The 20,029-nt window shown below is 49.6% G+C and overlaps 2 protein-coding genes across 6 annotated transcripts in view; one reads left to right on the top strand and one right to left on the bottom strand.

Annotated features, from left to right (window-relative positions):
• LOC144136384 (zinc transporter foi-like) overlaps positions 1–17,347 on the bottom strand; it is an 87,978-nt gene extending 70,631 nt beyond the window's left edge. The window contains exons 1-2 of one of the 4 annotated variants that reach the window (XM_077668664.1): positions 17,197–17,298; positions 7,880–8,069 (exon numbers count right to left, since the gene is read on the bottom strand). Coding sequence is in view for 1 of the 4 variants with exons in the window: in XM_077668660.1 (XP_077524786.1) it covers positions 3,909–4,087 (179 nt within the window). In the remaining 3 variants the exon portion in view is untranslated. Of the gene's footprint in view, positions 1–3,908; positions 4,098–7,879; positions 8,070–13,756; positions 13,827–17,196 lie in introns of those variants that run through there. The other 3 variants (XM_077668662.1, XM_077668667.1, XM_077668660.1) reach the window with 3 other exon arrangements.
• The window catches only part of LOC144136386 (proton-coupled zinc antiporter SLC30A2-like), a 63,127-nt gene that overhangs the window by 15,159 nt on the left and 27,939 nt on the right, over positions 1–20,029 (top strand). The window contains exons 1-2 of one of the 2 annotated variants that reach the window (XM_077668668.1): positions 17,449–18,209; positions 18,931–19,069. In XM_077668668.1, the coding sequence (XP_077524794.1) occupies positions 17,850–18,209; positions 18,931–19,069 (499 nt within the window). In that variant the 5' untranslated portion in view covers positions 17,449–17,849. Of the gene's footprint in view, positions 1–17,448; positions 18,210–18,930; positions 19,070–20,029 lie in introns of those variants that run through there. The other variant, XM_077668669.1, reaches the window with a different exon arrangement.

Below are 20,029 nucleotides of genomic sequence, written 5' to 3'. Positions count from 1 at the left end.
GATAGCACGAAACGGAACGGGATTATACAGGAAAACAACCAGTTCACTGCAGCATTATGTCGTGCCACTTGAGAAGACTTGCTCTATGTGAAAAAAAAAAAAAAACATCGACCATATACTACCGCTCGCGAGGCACACGAAATGCTGAGGGGGGAGCGGGGGGCCTTAATAGGGAGCTCTAACATAGCGAAGACTAATTCCGCTATGCTAAATCTCCAATTTTACACAGCGTATAAACCCCGTGACTTAGCAGGCAATGCAGTAAAGCAATGCACACATTTATTAAGGTACGCAACTCCAGCTGACAGAGGAAGAAACGAATCATTGTTGTGCGTCCCTAATACGAAAAGTGGCAGAAAATGTACCACGCGCGGAAATTTGACGAACTACATCTTGGACGGCCCAGGTGACACATGACTCAGCAGCGGTGAGACTTAATTCCCTCCATTTTTGTGCGCTTTTCCCTTTTTGTTGCCAAACTGTTCAAGAGGAACAGAAAAACAAACCAAAAAGATGCCGGTTGCAAGGAGCTCCACGCTTACGGGCACGAACCCCAGTCAAAGCTGCTGAATGGGTCGCTCGCGCACGAAGCAGGCGATAAGGGTAGCCAGCTCTTTCTTGCTGCACCTCCGGATGCTCCGCGCGCACAGACTGCGCCAAGGTCGCCGTCGAGTGGCCCGCGTATCGCGTGCAGGGAGGAACTGTTCGACAAGCGTCGCCTACAAGGAGTGCCTCAATGCTGCCGAGCGCAAGCACATCGGTCTGCGCGGACTTTTCTCACAAAGTGTCGGTGTGTTTGCAGCTGACGGCAGCTGAAACACACTCAGGTGCAGGCTTTCTACTAAACATATTTTAACTAGTAAATACTATTACTACCAGCAGCAACAACAGAAGCAAACTTTCTAGCAAGAAAAATGCACGTTTTTGTTGTACGCCTCGGAATTCCTGAAGTGGTAAGGTCAACGATAAAAGCGGCAACAGCCATCACTAATTGGTGAGAGATCGACGCACGAAGTTCTCACGAAGCCAGCGACGGATGGCTAGGTGCTCAGGTAGCAAGACGCCGACCGCATCGTCACCACACTTCCGTACGGGAATGCAGCTATAGTTTCGAGACGGGCACCTGCACGTACTGTTACGCCGCCGGACCCACGTTTCTGCCTGATTAACCCCGGCATGGAACACAATTCGCCCGGCCTGCGTCAATGCTGCGTCAAGGAGACGGACATAGCTGTCTGTTGCGGGCGTGTCGTATAAGTGTGCATATGAAGCAAGAGACGCCTTTCAGAGAAACGGGTGGCGGCGATGTTTTCAGAGCAACAGTGTGCAGTGTGGCGCTTTATTATAGGCGAGACGAAAAAAAAAACAGGGCTACCATCGCGCGTGCTTCTCGAGATCCTCGATCCAAGCGGCGACTAATTTCCTTATTCATGATCTGTAACACGCAAATCACTGGAGCGCGTATGAACGGGAAAATTCCGACCTAGCTACGCGAGGCAGACTCCGCAGACGCTAACAAAGCAGCAACAGGAGCTACTGCCGGTCCCGTCTGTGCACTCAAGCTTGTTAGGTATGCACCCGGCAAAATTAACAACCGAGGATACGATGCAGAGTACTCGAGCGGAGCGTTTCAGTCAGCATTTCGCCAAGGCGGATCCACGGGCGTCAAGGCCAACAGCAACGAAGAACAAAAAGCATCTAACTAAACTGAAAGATCTCTACTGAAATGATAAAAAAAGAGCAGCATGGTGATGTCCGCCTCGTCAGGCGCAGGCCACACAAAATCGTGAGCTATATGAGCGTGCGGAAGAGCGGTGGGCGGACTCCTGTGCTGGGTAAACTATACAGGATGCCCGTGCATGAAACACGAGTACCTTTTCCTGTTTCTCCTACTCTTCCCGAAGAACAGGCTTTCCCACTGGCAAAGGCTAACGCCTCCGAAGTACGTGACAATACTGGATACCCCAGATTATATGACGGGGCAATGACACTATAGCCAGACGTTTCGGTACGCATAGCAGCCCGATCTCCCCTTTGCACTGTCTTGATGCTCATCAATACCAGCGGGTGCGTGCGGCCTCGCGCGAGATTATAATGCTGACGGGATGGCCGTAAACTGAGTGAGGCAGAATTCAGCGCCGTCGAATGAGGCCGGTCTGCGCAGCCCAATCTGCGAGCCTCCTGGAAACGCCTCAGCAGTTTTATACGCCTCCATCCTTGCCCACTCTGCTGATCTCTCTGCTGGCTGGACTTGACGACCAATTGAGGCTCGTTGAAGCTCCGTGACCTCTTAATAATTTTTTCTCTCGGGTCTTTTTTCTTTCCCTCGGGGATGCCCTGAATTGGTCCTTAATCTACAGCCTTAACTCTCTCCACTCTCCTACCCTACAACGACAACAAAGTTTTGATGAAAGGACGGATGCACCGAAAATCTACTGGAGCGCTCCGTGAAGTACAGTACATCCCCGCTGAGTAGACACTTGTCGCTGTTGCCTAGACCCCAATGCCAGGTTTCGATCATCTGTCTCCGTATAAAGCACTGCAAACGTGGCTGACAACACAGCCGTTCGGTGATATATGGAACACATATTAGCGGTCCATGTTACAGTAGTACTACAAGTACTACGAATAAACATATCCCGTCCTCTAGATAACTGTTCGCATTCCAAGAGTCATGCAGTGAGGGCTGCGTGTTATGTGTGTGCGCGAGTGGGCTTTCTGAAGGTGCGCATGGTCTAAGCTATTGCAGCTCTCCAAACTCACCTCTCGCTTCTATACGTGCATTCACGAAACATTGGCCACGAAGGAAAACAATTCATGGAGGGGGGGGGGGGGGGAGTATTATTTTCAAAAACTGGCAGGGAGTTCGCCACCCCCCCCCCCCTTTCACTTCCCCGGTTTATAGATTAAATCCCGGTAACGGCTAAGGCAAAGGCGCCATGCTGCACACAACCGCTCAAACCAAAAAGAAAAAAAACCGTTAGAAATGCAGCATGCGCGACACCATTATGACAGGGACGCACAGCCCAAAGACGATGAAAGTGAGATATCGCGCGCAACCCAAATGCTCTCCCCATCCGCGGCAGAGATGGTCGGCCGGCTGACACGAGAGCGACCCTAATTGGTCTCAATGGCGCGCAGAGAAGTAAATATGCGGGCTAGAGACCGGAGGTGCAATGGTCATCCACTGTCGTCAACTGGGTCAACGGAGTGGTGACCCACGAGCGGAGCGGCCTTTCAATTAAAGGCAGAGAGACTAGCATGCATACTATCGCAAGGACGGCTTCCGATGTCGACGACTGCGCTCCGGGAGGCCTTCGGCGAGGACGTAAAAGAAATAAAGGCAGCAGAACTCAGCAAAATAAACAAGGCACAAGTTAGCCCGTCTCTCTCGCGCACACTGCGGTCTTTTTGAACAAGTAAACGCCGCTGCACCCTGCCATTTTTTTTTTTTTGTCTGCGTACATCGCGGTGGCAGTCTGCTGTCTGGCGACAGGTAGAAAATCCTCAGGGAGGCTGGGGAAAACTTCGAAATAGGCTTTTTCTTTTCTTTTTTTTTTGGGGGGGGGGGGGGGTCAGGCGCGGGAGGAACTCGCTAGGAAGACGTTCCGCCCTTCTCCTTCAGAAGCGCAAAAGGTCCGGTAAAAGGACGTGCGCAGCAGTCGTTCGGACAGGTTGATTTGACATGCAGCGTCGGAGCCCCAGCGTCTCATCCACGCATCTGCTTGAAAAATTCAAGTACAACTGCAGGGCACGCTTCATTCGGAAAATATCAATTTTACAACAGGCCAAAAAAAGGGATACGGCAATCGTGCAACGTCATTTGGTCACAGACACGGGCCGCGACTCGCGCGTTAGCGTTATCGGCTTCTCCATTCACAGCGAATAAATACACAGTACAGTCTCACCTGAGAAAACCACTCGCCGACCTGAGCACTGACGCCCACAGCATGGAAGACGGCGGCCACCAAGGCATGGCTACGAAGAACACGCTCATTCGAGACGCAACTCGGTTCGCACCGATCTCGACGGCTGCGCGATATGACACGTGGAGCGGCATTCGCGCCGCGGAGCATTGTGGCAGCATTAAAAAACACGCGCGGCATAAAAAGCAAACAAAAGAAAGCGATGTACGGTGCAACACCTATTGCCATGGACATCAGCGTGACGGGTGTGACTTGCCACTCTACGTGTATCAAAAAGAATGGAAAAATCGGCTGGCAGGATTATCTCCTACGACAAGCTTCTGGAAGACAATATAGTGTGCGCCTCCCCTACGTGCAAAAAAGCCGTGCAAACGCAATGCCATTGTCAGTATACCGTAAAATGTAAATCGTTTATCGGCCAACAGATGCCGCGACAATCTGTAGACGTCCATATTATGGGCCTCCTGATGAGGCAGTTTTTATCGCTCAAGCCCTGCGTGGAGGAAGGTCTCAACTTAGTGAATATCGAACTATAGTAATCCCCTCCTCACCAGCGCAACAACTGAACGCGGGCCCCAGAAGGAATTAAATGATACATTTGTACTTCTGTACACATCGCTGTAAAGTATTTGAAACACGAAGAGGCGACATCGTGGACAGAATGATTGGTGAATGCTTTAGTGGCAATGAAAGTACGGAGGATGGTGAATCAGACGGCCGGGAGCCCTTGAGCCACTGTGGTTAGCCGAAAGGAATGAATAAATGTGTGGAATCTGCGGCTGATGCAACCGTTTTCTGCCACCCGCGAGGCCGACGTTGAAATTGTCCCCAATGAGCGATAGCGAAGGTCGCGCCGTCTACCCCAGTTGCAGCTCTCGATGCAAATACCAAGTCTGCCTCAAGTCTGTGCCATCGTGCTCGCGACAGTCAGAGCGACAGCCGGTGAAAGACGTCAGCAGACGATGGAAAGCACGGTGCTCGGCAGAGGAACAGCAGCGTGAGTTGCACATCACCCTTTGAACTGCTGCCGCACGTAGCGTTTGCTACATGACGTATGGCGCATACAGGAGGCGAACCTCCTTCTAGGGATGAATTGCTCATTTCTGGCGAGTACTGTCAATAATCTTTCAAGTGCTCTCGCGTCTGCATACTGCCCTGATGTCCAGCTCCATGTTACCGCGAACCCGCTCGCGACACTTTCGACTTCGTACTCGGCTTTCAAGTACACGGATACGCAGCTTCCGATATCGGCCGAACGTAGCTTGCGGACTTGGGGCTCCGCCAGAGCAGACTATATTTCTGTGACACACACGAAACAAAGGAACAGCGTTCTTCGAATGTAAGCAGTCATGCGGAAGTAGGTTTGCACCTACTTCCGCTGAAGTTACGTGCCCGCCTCGGTCGTCCCAGCGGAACTTTGTGCTCGCGGTTGTAACCCTCTCAGATGCGGTCTCTTAGCTCCTAGCTGTCGGCGACATATCACAAGCGCATGTTCACTCCTAATAACAACGCTTCCCTACACCACATGGCACCTTTCTAACTCACGCCCGGATCGCGCCAACACACCGCGCTACAAAAATACGCGATCCCATCAAACGAATTATCGCAGAGCAGATGCCGCTGCTTTCCCAACCACGCGGTGATAACAGTCTGGCCACTCGACTCCGTATCGGGAACGAGTCGCGCCACTCCCAGACCAACAGCGTTACGTCCCGCGTGAAAAGAGAAAACCGCGAAAGCTAAACTTAACGCTAAAAATAAAGGCGGTAAGCGCTGACGCCAGCTTGCGATATATATACATACAACCGCAGGTACATCCCACAGACCTCTCATAGTTCCTTTGTTCGCTTTTGTCTGTCGTGCACGTCATAGCGACGCCCTGCACTCTGTATATACACGAACCCATTGTTCATTGCGGGAACTCTAGAGATACCGCTACGCGCGAGTCACTCGGGCCAGAAATGTGTGGAAACCCTTTCCCAGACGAGCAGAACGCGTCGCCGAGACGTGCTGCAGGAAAGCGAATACACAACTGGCAGGAAAGCGTCGAGCGAGCCCGCGCGACGCGTGTCGATGTCATAGGCGTACTGAGTTCGCGCCAAAGTGCTCATTGGGCGCGTACTGCCACTTTCAAAAGCACGGCTTGGCGCAAGCGTAGACAAAGTGGTCTACGCCAACAGTTAAACGCGAGGAAATTGCTACACGCGGGAGTCGACGCGACCGCGATAGGTGCGAGTTACTGGTTAATAAATATACGATCGTTGCGCGGGGTTGGACGGAGAACCACTTAAAATATACCCGGGGAAGCAAGCATGAAAGTTTTGCAGGGCTATTTATTTTCAACGCACGCTAATGCTTATTCGGGACTGGCCTTCCGCACGAATTATGGAAGACGGGACTTTATGTATATATTTTTTTTATCGCCGACGTGGCTCGAAGCTTTAGCGCGCAGCGCGAAGTGATACTCTCATACACTTACATAAACATTCGCGTCGCAGAAACGATTTATAAGATGGGCGAATGCGGAGCACGGTATTCAATAAGCCGCCCGCAGCGCCCCCACGTCGAGCGATCGAAGGTCGAGCGGCCGCGCTTCGAATAACGCAAAGAGCGCTGTGCAGGAGAGGCTGTCTGCAAAGGACGGCAGACTATGAAGAGGAAACGAAGCTAAAGAGAAAAGGCTGCGTTTGGGTGTAAGGGCGCCACCCGGTGCCCTTTAGGCACGCAGAAATGCTACAGATGGGATGCACTCACACGCTGACCCAGAATAGCGTCAGAGAAGCAGCATAATGTATGCGAGAACAGAGAGTGCGCCCGCTGCGCACGTCAAGTGTGACGAGCGCGCGGAAAGGACACCGTCGTGAGCCGGAAAGGGAAAAGAAAAAACAAAACAGCGGCGTGTCCGCCGGTTGTTCCTAATTAATATTCCGGTATTCCCTGCACATACGAGCTCGACCGTTCATGATGCCTGCTTGAGACCTCACTACTGCTTGTCGGGGCTACTCCCTCGTCTGCCAGCGCGCACTGCGAAAAATAAAAGAAAATAAAGAAAGGAACAACACGCTTATCTGGGTTGCGCTCAGTGATGCCAATACCTGCATAAACAGCGTCTTAAACGTGCAGGACAATGACATCAGAAAAAGGTTCCCAGGCATGTTCGTGGATGGCTAGGCACCGATAATAACGTTTTCCTTAGTGCGCTACTCTGGGTGTGAAACAACAAAAGACAAAAGCAGGCAGACAGCGCAACTCGCCCCGCTCTAAAAAAAAAGTTAAAATCAAATACGAAACCCGTCGTTGTATACGGAAACAGCATGCACGGTAGCAAGATATTTTTTGTGCAGATGTATAACAGATTTTTGAGGCATCATGTGTGCACTGCACAACCCGAAAGCAGAGCGACATAGCCATCAAGCAAGGCACGCACCCAAGAAGGGGGAGGGGGCGGGAAGGCCCCATCGAATCAAGCTCTTTCGCCCAGATCTCTAGGCAGTGCTTTTGGGTATGTATCACGCCACCCCCCATTCCCCGCTTGATACAAGAAACTACTTTGGGCCCCTCCCGACAAAAATTTCCTGGCTCCGTGCCTGCATAAAGCAACAAGGCGAGGGGAGGGGGGTGAGAAAGGGAAACTGGGATCACCCAGGTTTAATAAGGCGTGGGAAAAATGGCGGTGGTGGGGGCTACTCCATCCATCTTCGCATTACGCTAACGCGGCAGCAAATCCTGAAGAGTTGGTCTGAAGACACACGAATGCGGTTCACTCGCTGCAAAGGCCAACTAAGTAAGCTTTCGTGCCGCGCCCGTATTCTTTGAGCCCTCGATTTCGGCAACTCTCCCGACCGGAGACGCGGTCCTAGAGGTGGCACGGGTCACCTCGAAGCCCGGCCAGAAATAGAAAAGGCGAAGAAAAAGGAAGCAGGAAAGGACGATTCTGCAGAGCGGACACCCACCGGTCGGCGGCTTCGGCGAAGGGCGGTCACTCACTCCCGGTTCACTTTACGTCGCACGCAAAATGCCGAGCCAGAAGGGACGCGGAGGCCTCCGAGATCTTTCCGCGCATGGGCACGACTACCTTGGGCAGCTTTCTACACTCCCTCGCCGACCGGTCTGCCGTGGCAGCGGCGGGCACTGTGCATGCGCCTGTAAACATCCCACCTGACAATTTTGCTGAGTGCGTACAATGCGGCGGGGAAAAAAACAACGGAAGGTGAGGCGCGTAAAGGGCTGGGCGCAATCAAGCGGCGCAATCGGAGCCTGGCACGCGCCTGTATACACAGAGGGCGGACTTTATTATTCCGGCAGTGCCCCCGTATAGATAACCGGGCCCTCGCCTCTGCGACCAGCCGCCCCCCGGTTTGAAACAACACGGTCAAGGTGCCACTCGAGACGACGGCACTGTCGCGTGCCGCCGGTGTCGGCAATTATCACACGTAACTACGTGTCTCCAGACAACTCCTGAAACAAAATCGCCTCCGTCACTGGGCGTGAGCGTTTCTTGCGCGCGGCCGTGTTTAGGCAGCCAAACGGAAATTCGGCAGCCGAATGCTTGAAGTTGCAAACGGTTTACACACGCAAGACTGAGGCGTTCGTCTTTGTCGTGTCTCCCTCCCGTGCTCGTCTCTTTTGCGCTACATCTTTATTCAAGTATGTGTCACCAACTAGCCCAGCAACAAGTTTTATTGAAGACTGAACGAACACGGTTCATCCGAATTTCCGGATGACACGAAAAACAAAAAGAACAGTGAATGAACAGCCGAATGCCCATTGTCGAAACACACTGTAGTGCCTTTCTCGCCTTCCTAGTGAGGTGCACGAATTTGTTCATTTTGTTTCTGAATTCCACCCACACTGATTTGCGCTGAGCGCCACCTTGGAAGCGATTTCGGGACGCCGTCAGCCATTCGGAAGCGGGGAAAGGGTGAAGACTAGCGAAACCGTCGGGCTCTTAAATGCGCGCCGCTGTTGAAAGAAACAACCGAAACGCACTAAATGAAAAGCACTCTCGTATACTGGACACTTACTGCAGCACCAGCCCTCCTTATACAACGCACGCCAATCGGCCACGAAAGAAACGCGACAACGCGAGAGAACATGCCTTAAGTGTATGCATTCTGCGCCGCCGGAAGGTGTGCCCAAGAGCTCCACTCCACGCATGGCTGGCGCAAGACGGAGGCGCATGTTCTTGAGAACCTCTCATGCACGCTTCAGCAGCGCTGAAGCGGCCTAGGCTACGCCGAAGGTCACACGTGTACATGCTGCGGCCCTCTGTCACGGGTCTGGCCGAAAAGCATGCAAACAGCTCTTCTATTTGTCTATTTTAACCTCAGGGCTTACAAAAGCATTATAGAGGGGAGGGGCATAAATTCAAATGACACTCTGCAATTTCATCAAGAAGATAAAAAAATAAAGGAGAAAATAAAGGCAACAACAACGAAAAAACAACAAAAAAACGGCATGTATCCAACGCACACGGGTAGGTTGCCAATACGCAATAGACTGGTTGAACAGAATGCAGCATATAAAGTTAGATGCTTTCGCATGAACGTATTAAAAAAAAAAGAAAATGAAGGAACAGTCATACAGAACATGATAAGCGCCAAGTTCGAGTGATATAGAAAAAATGACTTCAAAATATGTTAGTAAGTGAAGTACGAAAGGGGTGGTTGTCGGTGATACCGACCAGGGCAGCAGGTAGGTGGTTCCAGTCACAGGATGTTTTTGGCAGAGATGAATGTGCACACGTCATGGTGTTGTGGCGAGGTATGGCGACTTTGCAGCGATGATCGACACGTGCAGAAACATGAGCGGTATCTGATCAGGCGCGATCCGAGTTGGTCGTTATGATGGTAAATCTTATAGAAGAGGCAAATACCAGAAATCTTACAGCGGACAGCGAAAAGGGGCAAATTTAGATCTTTCTATTGCATGCACCTGCCACTTTTCACGACTTTACGTTCACTAATTAATGCAACTTGGTACTTGGCGAATGTTCACTGGTTAATGACATGACATGGCACACAACAGATTTCATGGCATTGCTCGATTTTCGGGATACTCCATTGATATTCCATAATTGCATATAATTTTAAAATCTCATCACTGCGTCCCGGTCAACAGACTATAAACTAAAATACAAAAACATTGCCGCGAAGCTAAGTGCGCACTCGCAAGCAAAGACGTGAACACAAGCGCAACTTGGCTTGTTGTGCTCCCTTCACGTCCTTGTCTGCGAGTGCGCAGTCAGCTCTACGACAATGAACGACGTACTCGATCAACATTGTGCTCTCATAAAAACATTGGTAATATCCGGTGGCCAACTTAAAGCCGTAACCTTTTTTTGTACCTGAAACCTATTCTTGTCTGGAAGTCAGAGCCTCCAGCTGAAATAAGGGCATTTGTGGTATTAAATAAATAATCAGGCTGGGGGAATGAATGGCAAATTCGGCAGCCACCGACATGTTGTCGGCACTTTTAAGCACGATAAGCTTCTAAAGATAACGCTGGGAGCTCTGCCGGCCCAGAACTTGCCCAGAACAGCAAAGATGAGTGCGAGAGTTGTCGCGACAATATATTCCGTTCGTTATATCCGGTGTTCGGAGTAAATGGTCTGTAGGTATAACAGCCAAAAAAAAAAAAATTACCCCAAAAGTGGCGTTTGCGTTATGCGCGTCTGCTTGTTCAAAGCAGACCTAACCGCGGCTCTCTTCCGGGCTCTCCTAGGCGGTCACGTTCTGGCTGAAACCCTCGCTGCCAGCAATCAATTTTCAGGGCGGGATATAACTAATCGTGGTTCAAGCGTCCATGGTAGCTAGTGGCAAGTCGGTCACATTAATCAGACTAAAATTAATTAGACTCACATTAATCAGTGCTAGGACTTTGCGTTCAACGACTTTCAGAGTACGCGGTAATGTGGTCCGCAGGAGCGCGCAGCCATCCGAGGAAACATCTGGCCAGCTATGCATCAACGACGCGCTGCCACAAATCTACACGCGTCTGATCACATGTGTGCTTTGGAGAGCTTCATCTGTCGTTTCTAGGCCCATGCAGCGACTAAAGTAGCGCATCGCTCGTGGCACAGAATGTATCAGCTGCACTGTCTGTCCGCTGTCTGACGTTGCCTGCACGTGGCAGCAGCGCGAAAGGTGGAGCCGACTGGGCAGGCGACGCATACCACGTGTCCAGCATGGCTAGCAAGGCATTTAAACTTCCCAAATCACTGCTGTTAGCTGATACACGACCGTGGGCAGTGCCTTCGCTTTCGACGATGACCCTGTCACGCGCCCACCGCGCTTCTACTTGGGAAGCTTTGCCCAGCCTGCGAACACGCAGGCAATGACTGTCCTCGTCGGGGGATCGGCGCGCGCTTGGCCGGCGGTCACTTTACTGTTTCAAAGCTGCCTTTTTATTGCATTATTTTGGGTCGACATGTTTTTCTTTTCTTTTTTTTTCCGGGTGGTGTCGCGAAGGTTGAGAGCCTCTCTCCTAGATCTTCGCGCTTGCTGGAAGCGCGACTTCTTCAACTTCGGTGGGCGTCTACGGCTCCTCCTCCTTCGCTATAACCGAGTTGTGCGGCCAGATTTGCTCCTTGTAACTAAAAGATTGGTTATCAGGATATTAAAGGTGCAGTAACTATCTCGCTTCTTTGTGGACACCTCAACCGAGCCGTGAGGGGCGGAGAAAGGAGAGTGAAACAAGAAAGATGTGCCATAGTGGAGGGCTCCGGAATAATTTAAACCACCTGGGGTTCCTAAACGCGCACTGGCTGACTGGCATCGCACAGCAACCTGGCGCCTTCTTGCGTTTCGCCTCCATCGAAACGCGGCCCCAGCGGCCGGGTTCGAACATTGGTATACTCCGGCTCAATCGTATCTGAGACGAACTGTCATTATTACCATCATGCACATTTTGATGGTAGAACCGCACTCGTTCGTAATAAACAAGCGTTCGTTATATCTGCAGCCGTTATCAGTGGGCTCGACATAGGGGTTGGACTCTGTTTCAAACGAACAGAAAAAAAGTACAACGAATTCAGTTTTCAAAACTCGGTTGTAACGGAAAAGGGTCAGTATTCTCCTCATGAAGGACATGACTAGCTGGCTGTTGAGTACGAGTTACACTCACTCATAGCTGACAATTAACAAAGCAGGGAAGTCAAGGGGACGGTGGTACTGTTGGATAAGCAGCGCAGTTGTGCGATTCGAGGTATTGCTCCGCTAGCTTGCGCGCCTCTGCTGACCGGGAAGCACCACTTCATTGCCGCCGGCTAGCTAAGCTCTGTTTGTTTACTGTCATCACACGCTGAGTGCAGTAAGTAGGTTTTTCAACAGCATGTGGGGCACGAAACCGTGCATAGGTGCCACAAAAAAGCGTCATGTTCAGGCCACCAAGAGGGCTGAGCGGCAGTTCCATCACTGCCATAAACACGCACAGCACATGAGCACAGCGCGACAACCCAACTATAACATTCTGTACGTTTTTTTTTTAAATGAGCTTGTATGTGCAATGTATCCGCGACCAATGACTGACAGTTTCGTGTTGCTCCATGCCCGCCATCTTGTGTTGCACATGTAATCTGTGGTGCCGAAAGCCCTGTCAGGTGACATTTATGTCACCTTTAGCCTCGGTCCAATGGCAAACTTGTATTTGCTAAAAATTTCAATAAACGGAAAGAAACATGTCATTCTAGTTCTAATAAATTTTCAACTCGAGTTTTTGTCTGCCGGCTGTTTCATATAACTTGAGTTATTTTTCTTAATGACGACAGAATTGTTTCTACAAACACAGCTCCCAGTTCTACCTTTCGTACGTTAATTACCTGTTAATGAACAGCTTATTCTGTTCACTGACTTTTAGCCGCAAGTAACTTTTAGCCACAAGTCAGAAATAATAATCTCTGAAAAAATAAAAGCTTGTTTTCTTAAACAAGCACCAAAAAAAAAGAAAGGTCACCGAATTTACAAAAAAAAAACGAAATGTCCTACCCCTAAATATATATAACGTTCACTTCCGTTCCCCTCAACGCGCCGTTCAGTAGCTTCTATTCGTAAATTAGCGGTTTCCTGAGGAAAGGAAATGGCGCAGTAACTGTCACTTCATGGTGAAAATCCAATCGTAAAGTGTATGAGCAGTCATTCGGTTACGAATTCTTCGGAAAGGCAAGCGCCACAGCAACCTCATCGTTAGAAGAGATGAAGACTTAAAGGCAGTTCTGTACAAAAAAAGTTTAGAGATTAGGTATTTACAACAATTTGGTGCAGGAACAGGGTTCACTTTAGAGCAGCTTCGCTGCTGTCATTCGGCTGTGCGCCGTTCACTTATCAAGAATACAACGCATTTGTCTAGCTAGTAAGGTCGCACTCACACACGAACAGCCACAGTCGAAAGTACTATGGAACGCAACATTAGCGAAAAAAAAAATACCGCCTTCAATGCACGAAGTCCGGAACAGATATATGCAGCCTAACCCTGAGTATGCAAATTACACAGCGTAGAGCGGTACAGACACAGAGTTAAGGATGTCCGCTTTATTATTTTTGTCTTGAAAAAGGTCTACGGGTTTAGTGATCATTAAAATGAGCTCAAAACACCACTGCGAAGCGTTAATGATAAATTAAAAACGATTCTGTACCGGCGGTTGAGGTCTCAGTCGGCGCCAGCGCTGACGTCACATTAGACCGGCAAACCTGGACTACCACAATCCTGATGACGTCGACTAACACTGTTTCCGTCAACAACCACCGAATTCGGTGACGTCACAATAATTGGGGCAAGTGCACCTTCACGTCACTCGATGCGGATGGAAATGTAGTAAACTATGTACCACTCACCCGCCGCGGTGGCTCAGTGGTTAGGGCGCTCGGCTACTGATCCGGAGTTCCCGGCTTCGAACCCGACCGCGGCGGCTGCGTTTTTATGGAGGCAAAACGCTAAGGCGCCCGTGTGCTGTGAGATGTCAGTGCACGTTAAAGATCCACAGGTGGTCGAAATTATTTCGGAGCCCTCCTATGTTCCACTCAACGACTGCGAATTAAACTTGTTAGCGGGCATCTTTTGTTTGGGTTGGATATTTTGCGCAGGTACAGCCCTTTAAATCTAAAGCAGCGTCCCTTGAATACACAGCAATTAAATTTATGTGCATAGTCGCGTACGAGAAATTTGACAGCAGGCGTCTTAAAAAGCTGCTGCATGCTCCGCGCAGCGAAACTCACGGACATTGTGATGCCTTGCACGCTGTCCAATTATCCGCATTCAACAACAAACGCCGAGACTTGGCACCTGACCTATTGTTCGAACGCGATACTAGACAATGGGAAAAGAAAAGCGCGCTAAACTAATTTCATAATAACAGCAAAGGGGGCCCCCCAATCACACGCACACAATAGTTAACACTATATTATTGTTTCGTTTTGTATTTATTACGGCCTGAACAATATTTCAGGGGTTCCCGGCAGTATGGAGATTTCAGGCGCGGTCTACTACAGATACGCCACTCCTCGCCTCACCGACAGCGCCGTCCGTGAATAGACACATCGCGAAGCTGTGGCAGCCCGACTTCCGTCGGTCGGAAAAAAAAAACACCGCCACACAATCGAGCGGAGAGCGTCTTCCTCAACGTGCTCTCCCCCTCATCCCGGCGCCTGTTGCGCAGGTTGGGAAGCAGCTGCGAAACGACCCCGGTATTTACGATTCGCCTCTGCCGTTTAAAAAGGCGAACAGAAACGCGCCGCCAGCGCAGTCCCATTCGCGCTGCACAGAACGGGAACTGAGAATAAAACGTCGGAGCATCGTCCGTGAGCGAGGGAACGAAAATTAAACTGAAACCGCCAACGTCATTTCCCTCAGGGCGCGATTCAGGGGCGCGCGACAGAGCGAAGATTAACGCACCTTTCGTTTGACCACAAAGCATTTGCGTAAACGCAGCACTTTTTTTCTTTTTGCAACGTGCTTTCCGACGCTCTAGTTACTATCTAACCACGACCAGACTCTGCCACGACTGGCGACACGGTGCGGCGCGCCGATGCCCCAATCAAACTTGAAATCACTCTTGCCCGGTAGCTCGTGGAAAATTGGCCACGGCTGTCCGTGTTTCGAAGAGAGCTTCGCAAACGGTACGAACAAAGAACTGAGCTCACGGCCCGTTAGGTGCGCGCCTTGATAAAGTGAGGTCCAATTACAAAACATGGGGGGACGCAATTAAGCTTCGCATTTAAGAGTAGAACTCGATAACGTTATCGGGTCCCGTTCGCATCGCCTACTCAACACACACAACAACCTAATTCCTAATTAACAATCATATTTGTTCATCTACGCGTCAGTGTAAGTCTTTAAGACGGTTCACCAAATCAACCACAACGCAATCACAAGGTCCACCTTCATTAAGCTTGAACCAACGAGTCTTCACGGCCTATTGCAATAATAATAATCATAATAATAATAATAATAATAAGAAGAAGAAGAAGAAGAAGAAGAAGAAGAAGAATAAGAAGAAGAAAATAAGCCTCGGCCTATGGGAAGTCGGCCAATCCGAAGGTGCCTGGGTTAGATTCCCGCCCATACCCAAATTACCCCCGTTTTCTTTTCAGCTCGATTACTTTCGTGAGGTTACGGGAGCCTCCCTAAGAAATTTTCCGCCTATTTTAACTTTCTTTGACCTGTTCCTGAATTTTATTCTCTGCTTCCATCGGGATTTTTCGCTGTAATGATCGTGATGCTAGAAGCTAAACAAATACTACGCAAGGCCAGAAAGAAAAAACAGCTCAGGAGCACACCAGCTCGTGGGTAGGGTGGCGGCGGGTAAAAAAAATAGCAGTGTTGCAACTTTTTTTTTTTTTAAGAATGTCGGGAGGGGCGGGGGCGTAGGGGGAACTTTAAGCATTATAACGGTGCACACGAATAACTTTGCCGATAAAGCCAGTTTGTACACCTGCGCCAGCTGATAGCGAAGGCAGCATGAAATACACGACCGGGCCCATCTGCTTTCTGAAGGTGCAGCCAGCAAAATTAGCATGCGGCCAATTTGCTACCAAGATTCGCAAAACGAAAACAAAAAAATACTGAAGAAAAAATCGTGCACGCAGCTAAACAATTCATGAGCTCCGCCTAAGTAAGGTCTGCTTGCACGCGCCATGAAAGCGGCACGTCTGGGGACTTGGCGGTTCTCCCACGAATAGTGTGAACAAAAAGTGCCAATTACGTCGAACTGTGCCACGCGCGCGCCTGTGCACGGAACAATAAACCGTGGTGTGCCGACCAACGACACGCAAGCCTGCTCACACAATAGTCGCACAGCAGCGCCCTACACATTGGCCACCACGCCGGTGTTGACAACGCTGGCATAAAAACAAGCCACACGTCTTTTTTTAAACTACCGACGCGACGACGAAAATTCGCGAGTGCTATTTAAAAACCCAGCTGACTGGACGACGCACGTGCCAACACAAACGTTTCGCGTCTCTACAGTTGCCGCGTGAAGGGAAACCCTTCCATTGTAACACAATCTCTCTCGACCGCACCGGTGAGTATTTGGCGGTTCGATGTATGAGCGGCACCCACGTTATGAGGCGATGAATGTTACTTCTGCGATGCCCAACACGACCGCGTCAGCCAGACGCTTTCTCTGCGTGTGTGAACGTTATTTTAGGCAAATACGGATGTGTGCTGAAGGCATCCTAATTAATGTTTCAAGCAAACGGACATCCCTGAAGCTCGTACAGTGAAGCCGACTTTGAAACTTGCACTCAAGGCTAAACATGGATCCGCGCTCGTGGATTCCGTCGTAACGCGACGCTCTTGAAGCGCATATTTTAAAGCTGCGGTCTAATGAGGGTGTGAGAAAGTAATAAAAAATAAGAGGTGTCGCCATATTAAAAAAATAAAACCATATCAAAGCGCGTCTCACACGCGCACGCTCCTGCGAGCACGCGCAATTGAGCCGGGCTGCTTGGAAGACAGCATTGCAGCCGCAGCATTCGGAAAGGCTTAGTGCGGCATGCCAGTGCTCGAGCACAAAAGCGCAAGGCCGACAGGGCGCGACACGGCGTGGATGTTGACACTTGCGGCTCATCGCCTCCGTGTGCCCGAGCGCACTGGGATCAACATCAGAGGATGGCGCAGCTTGTTGGAAGGCATTCACCATCCTTCCATATACGGCAACATACGCCGTAGTGCGGCGAAATCGCCTCGAATCGGCGCGGCTTTCCGGCGAGTGCCGCTACCGCGGTTCCCGGTGGCCTACACGAGCGATAGCAATGCTGAAATCGTATCTTACCTGTATCTGCCGTAACTTTAAATATCCCCGCGGGACTATATTCAGGTTGGAGCCGTGTGCAGATCACTCTCAAGATGGCGGGGATAATGCAAAGAGGAAAACGCCACCCGAATCGGAAATGACGTTACCGGAAGACTGTCAGCTTCTCGACAACCTGCCTGCTCCCTGAAATGCATAGATATATTTATGCCTGTTGGCGCCATCTATATCCGCGCACGAAAAGTAGTTCTATAAACGCTTTTTGGTTTTGTTGCTTTCATAAAAGTTGTGCAACCCAAAGCTCATGCTTGTAGTAAACAGTATCTGTTTGTGCAGAAATTTCGTTTTGTACAAAAACAACGCAATACTTAAGGTCTATAAATACGGCACAATGAGCGCTGCGCATCCTTCCGCGCTCCTGGACGTCACATTAGCTGTATTAGTGCTGTTTTGATACAGTTTCTGCCGTGACCCGATAGCTCGGTGTCGCAACATTTGGTTCCTTTCGTTTCGCTTTATTATCTTCCCTGGACTTTGAAACTCCTTAGCTGTGTGGATTGTGAACGATATGGGACGGTCTAATGCTTCGGTAAACAGTCCAAATGATTCGCGGCCGGTCCTCCTAGTGCCGTCGCTGGCCTCCGAGAGGCAAACCGCTGTATTTATCAGCTGTAATGGCATCCTGTGGTTCAGCCAAGTTTGCCCATGTTCGTGATAAAGTTAAACAGCTGTTCGTAGGCGATCGCGTTGCCTATTACTCTGAAGATTCTGTTTCCGGAGACGAAGAACTTTTGGACATTACGAGCGCGCCTCTGAGTCTGATGGATGACAACGAAGATTTCTGCCTGTGTCGTCGTTGTCGCAACAACGTCGGCGACCCGTCTTCCCAGTGCGTTCGCCAAGGCAGGGTACCCCCGGGTTTTACCGTTAACCCTGTCAGCGCAGCGCAACAGAACGGCGAGACCACGTCTGTCGCCGTGTCAGGGTCTTGCGTGAACTACAGGCAAAATGGTGAAGGTGCAGCGCTTCTCTACGTGAGTATTTATGGGACGCACCCTTCGAAAGCGGCAGAATAAGATACGCTCGCCCGCGCATTCATATGATCCCACCTTCGTCCTCTGGACTCCTAAAAGCCCACTCAAAATTGCTGGTAGTGCGGTCAGTTAGTGACTGCGTAGTTTCTGGTGTAACACTAAGTTTGGCGGGTTGGCTACGCTTGTCACATGACAGCCGCTAGGTGCATGGATTGGAAGTTTCGCCGTCCTGTCATTAAGCAAGCAGCGGTGATGTTCGTCGACTAATGGAGCTTTGTTAACTATTCGTTTGTTGCAGCGAACCTCAACAGTGCAAAAACTGAGAACACGGCGCTATCCCACATCAACATCTACGTGCAGGGCCTTGTAGCTTATTTTGACAGCGCGAATGAATGGACGATGACAATGACGTAGTGAAAAGTTACTATGAACCAATTAGCCCAGCAAGCAACCATCCTTAACAACAGTTCATCACAAGGCGCATATAATCCTACACGCTATTAACATATCGACATGCAACAGGTAAATTCACTTGAGTATGTGGATAGTTCTTAGCAAACGCTGAACCGTATTGTTCTGTAATAATTTTGAACTAGTGTCATGTGGGTTCCATGCTACAAGTTGAGGTTCTCGAGAAAATGGTGCAAACACAGTGTTTAAGCCATTAAGTTTTTTACTCTATTTATGGATGCCCTTATATTAGCTCTGTGTTCCTATGCAGGACTCCAGTGAAGACGAAAGTGACGAGTCACTCCACTGCCATGTGCGCCAGCAGGCGCGGCTGTCGTCTAAGGTGGCGCAGAAACAACTCATTGTCAGCAGTCTCATCTGCCTCACATTTATGACAGCTGAAATAATAGGTAAGTTCTTTTACTGCACCGACCACAGTATCTGAGCTTCTGAAAATTAATGCTGGGGCTTTGTCTGCGTACTCTCCCCCAGACTGCTGAAGTTGGTGTAAAAAAACTGCCAGGTGATTTGGAACCAATCTACAGAACATTGGCCTTATCCCGGCCTGTTTCAAATGCATATTAGTATTAATATGAACTATGACCATTCTTATCAGTTTGTATCTTGAAGGATAGCCATTAGCATGCTCTTTACAATTATCTTCAGAATTTGTTTCATTTACTCTCTTATGTACAAGTACTGCAAGCAAAAACTGTTTCACTGTTTGTTGAGGCAAAGAACTGGTTACTGCAGCAGTTCTGACACTACTGGCATTTGGTTCCCAGCATGTGTCAGTCCTTGTGTTTGGCATAACTTTCATACATATGCTTCTCGGCACTGCAAGAGAGCATTTTAGGAATTTGTTTGTGTGTGCTTGCTTGTGTGGATCTATAACAGTGTTGACTCGTTCAGGAACTAGAGCAGAACTTTAAGGATAAATTGAATTTAAGCCGCATTCATTCATTGACGCATTCCAAGTGACAGAGAGACCGCTTGACTGAAAACGGAAAGCTTTCTGTATGCTAGGAAAAGCAAAAAAAATTGATAGAGGCATTGCCACCACAGGCCATTTTCACAAGCAAACTGTGTTGATGTCAAGCGCTTTTTGTCAGCAGACCTCTGAGGCTAGGTCACACCATCATCCACTAGTAGCAAACGATCACAGTGTCCCCTATGCACTCATTGTCATCATCAATGTTGCTAGCTTGAATCGAGTGGTGGGAAGACATATTCGATTGTTGACTTCAAATTTCTCAGAATGAATGCTTTTCTGCCAAATGAGCCTCAAAACTTGTAAATCTCTGGGCCTCAAAAATGGTCACCATCTGTGGAAGGTTCCTCAGTCTGATGGTTGTGACATCAAGTACAAC

The sequence above is a fragment of the Amblyomma americanum genome, chromosome 6 (genome assembly GCF_052857255.1).
Source record: "Amblyomma americanum isolate KBUSLIRL-KWMA chromosome 6, ASM5285725v1, whole genome shotgun sequence".
Taxonomy (NCBI): domain Eukaryota; kingdom Metazoa; phylum Arthropoda; class Arachnida; order Ixodida; family Ixodidae; genus Amblyomma; species Amblyomma americanum.
The sequence above is the reverse complement of the archived record's forward strand: the minus strand, read 5'-3'. Positions and strand labels throughout refer to the sequence as shown.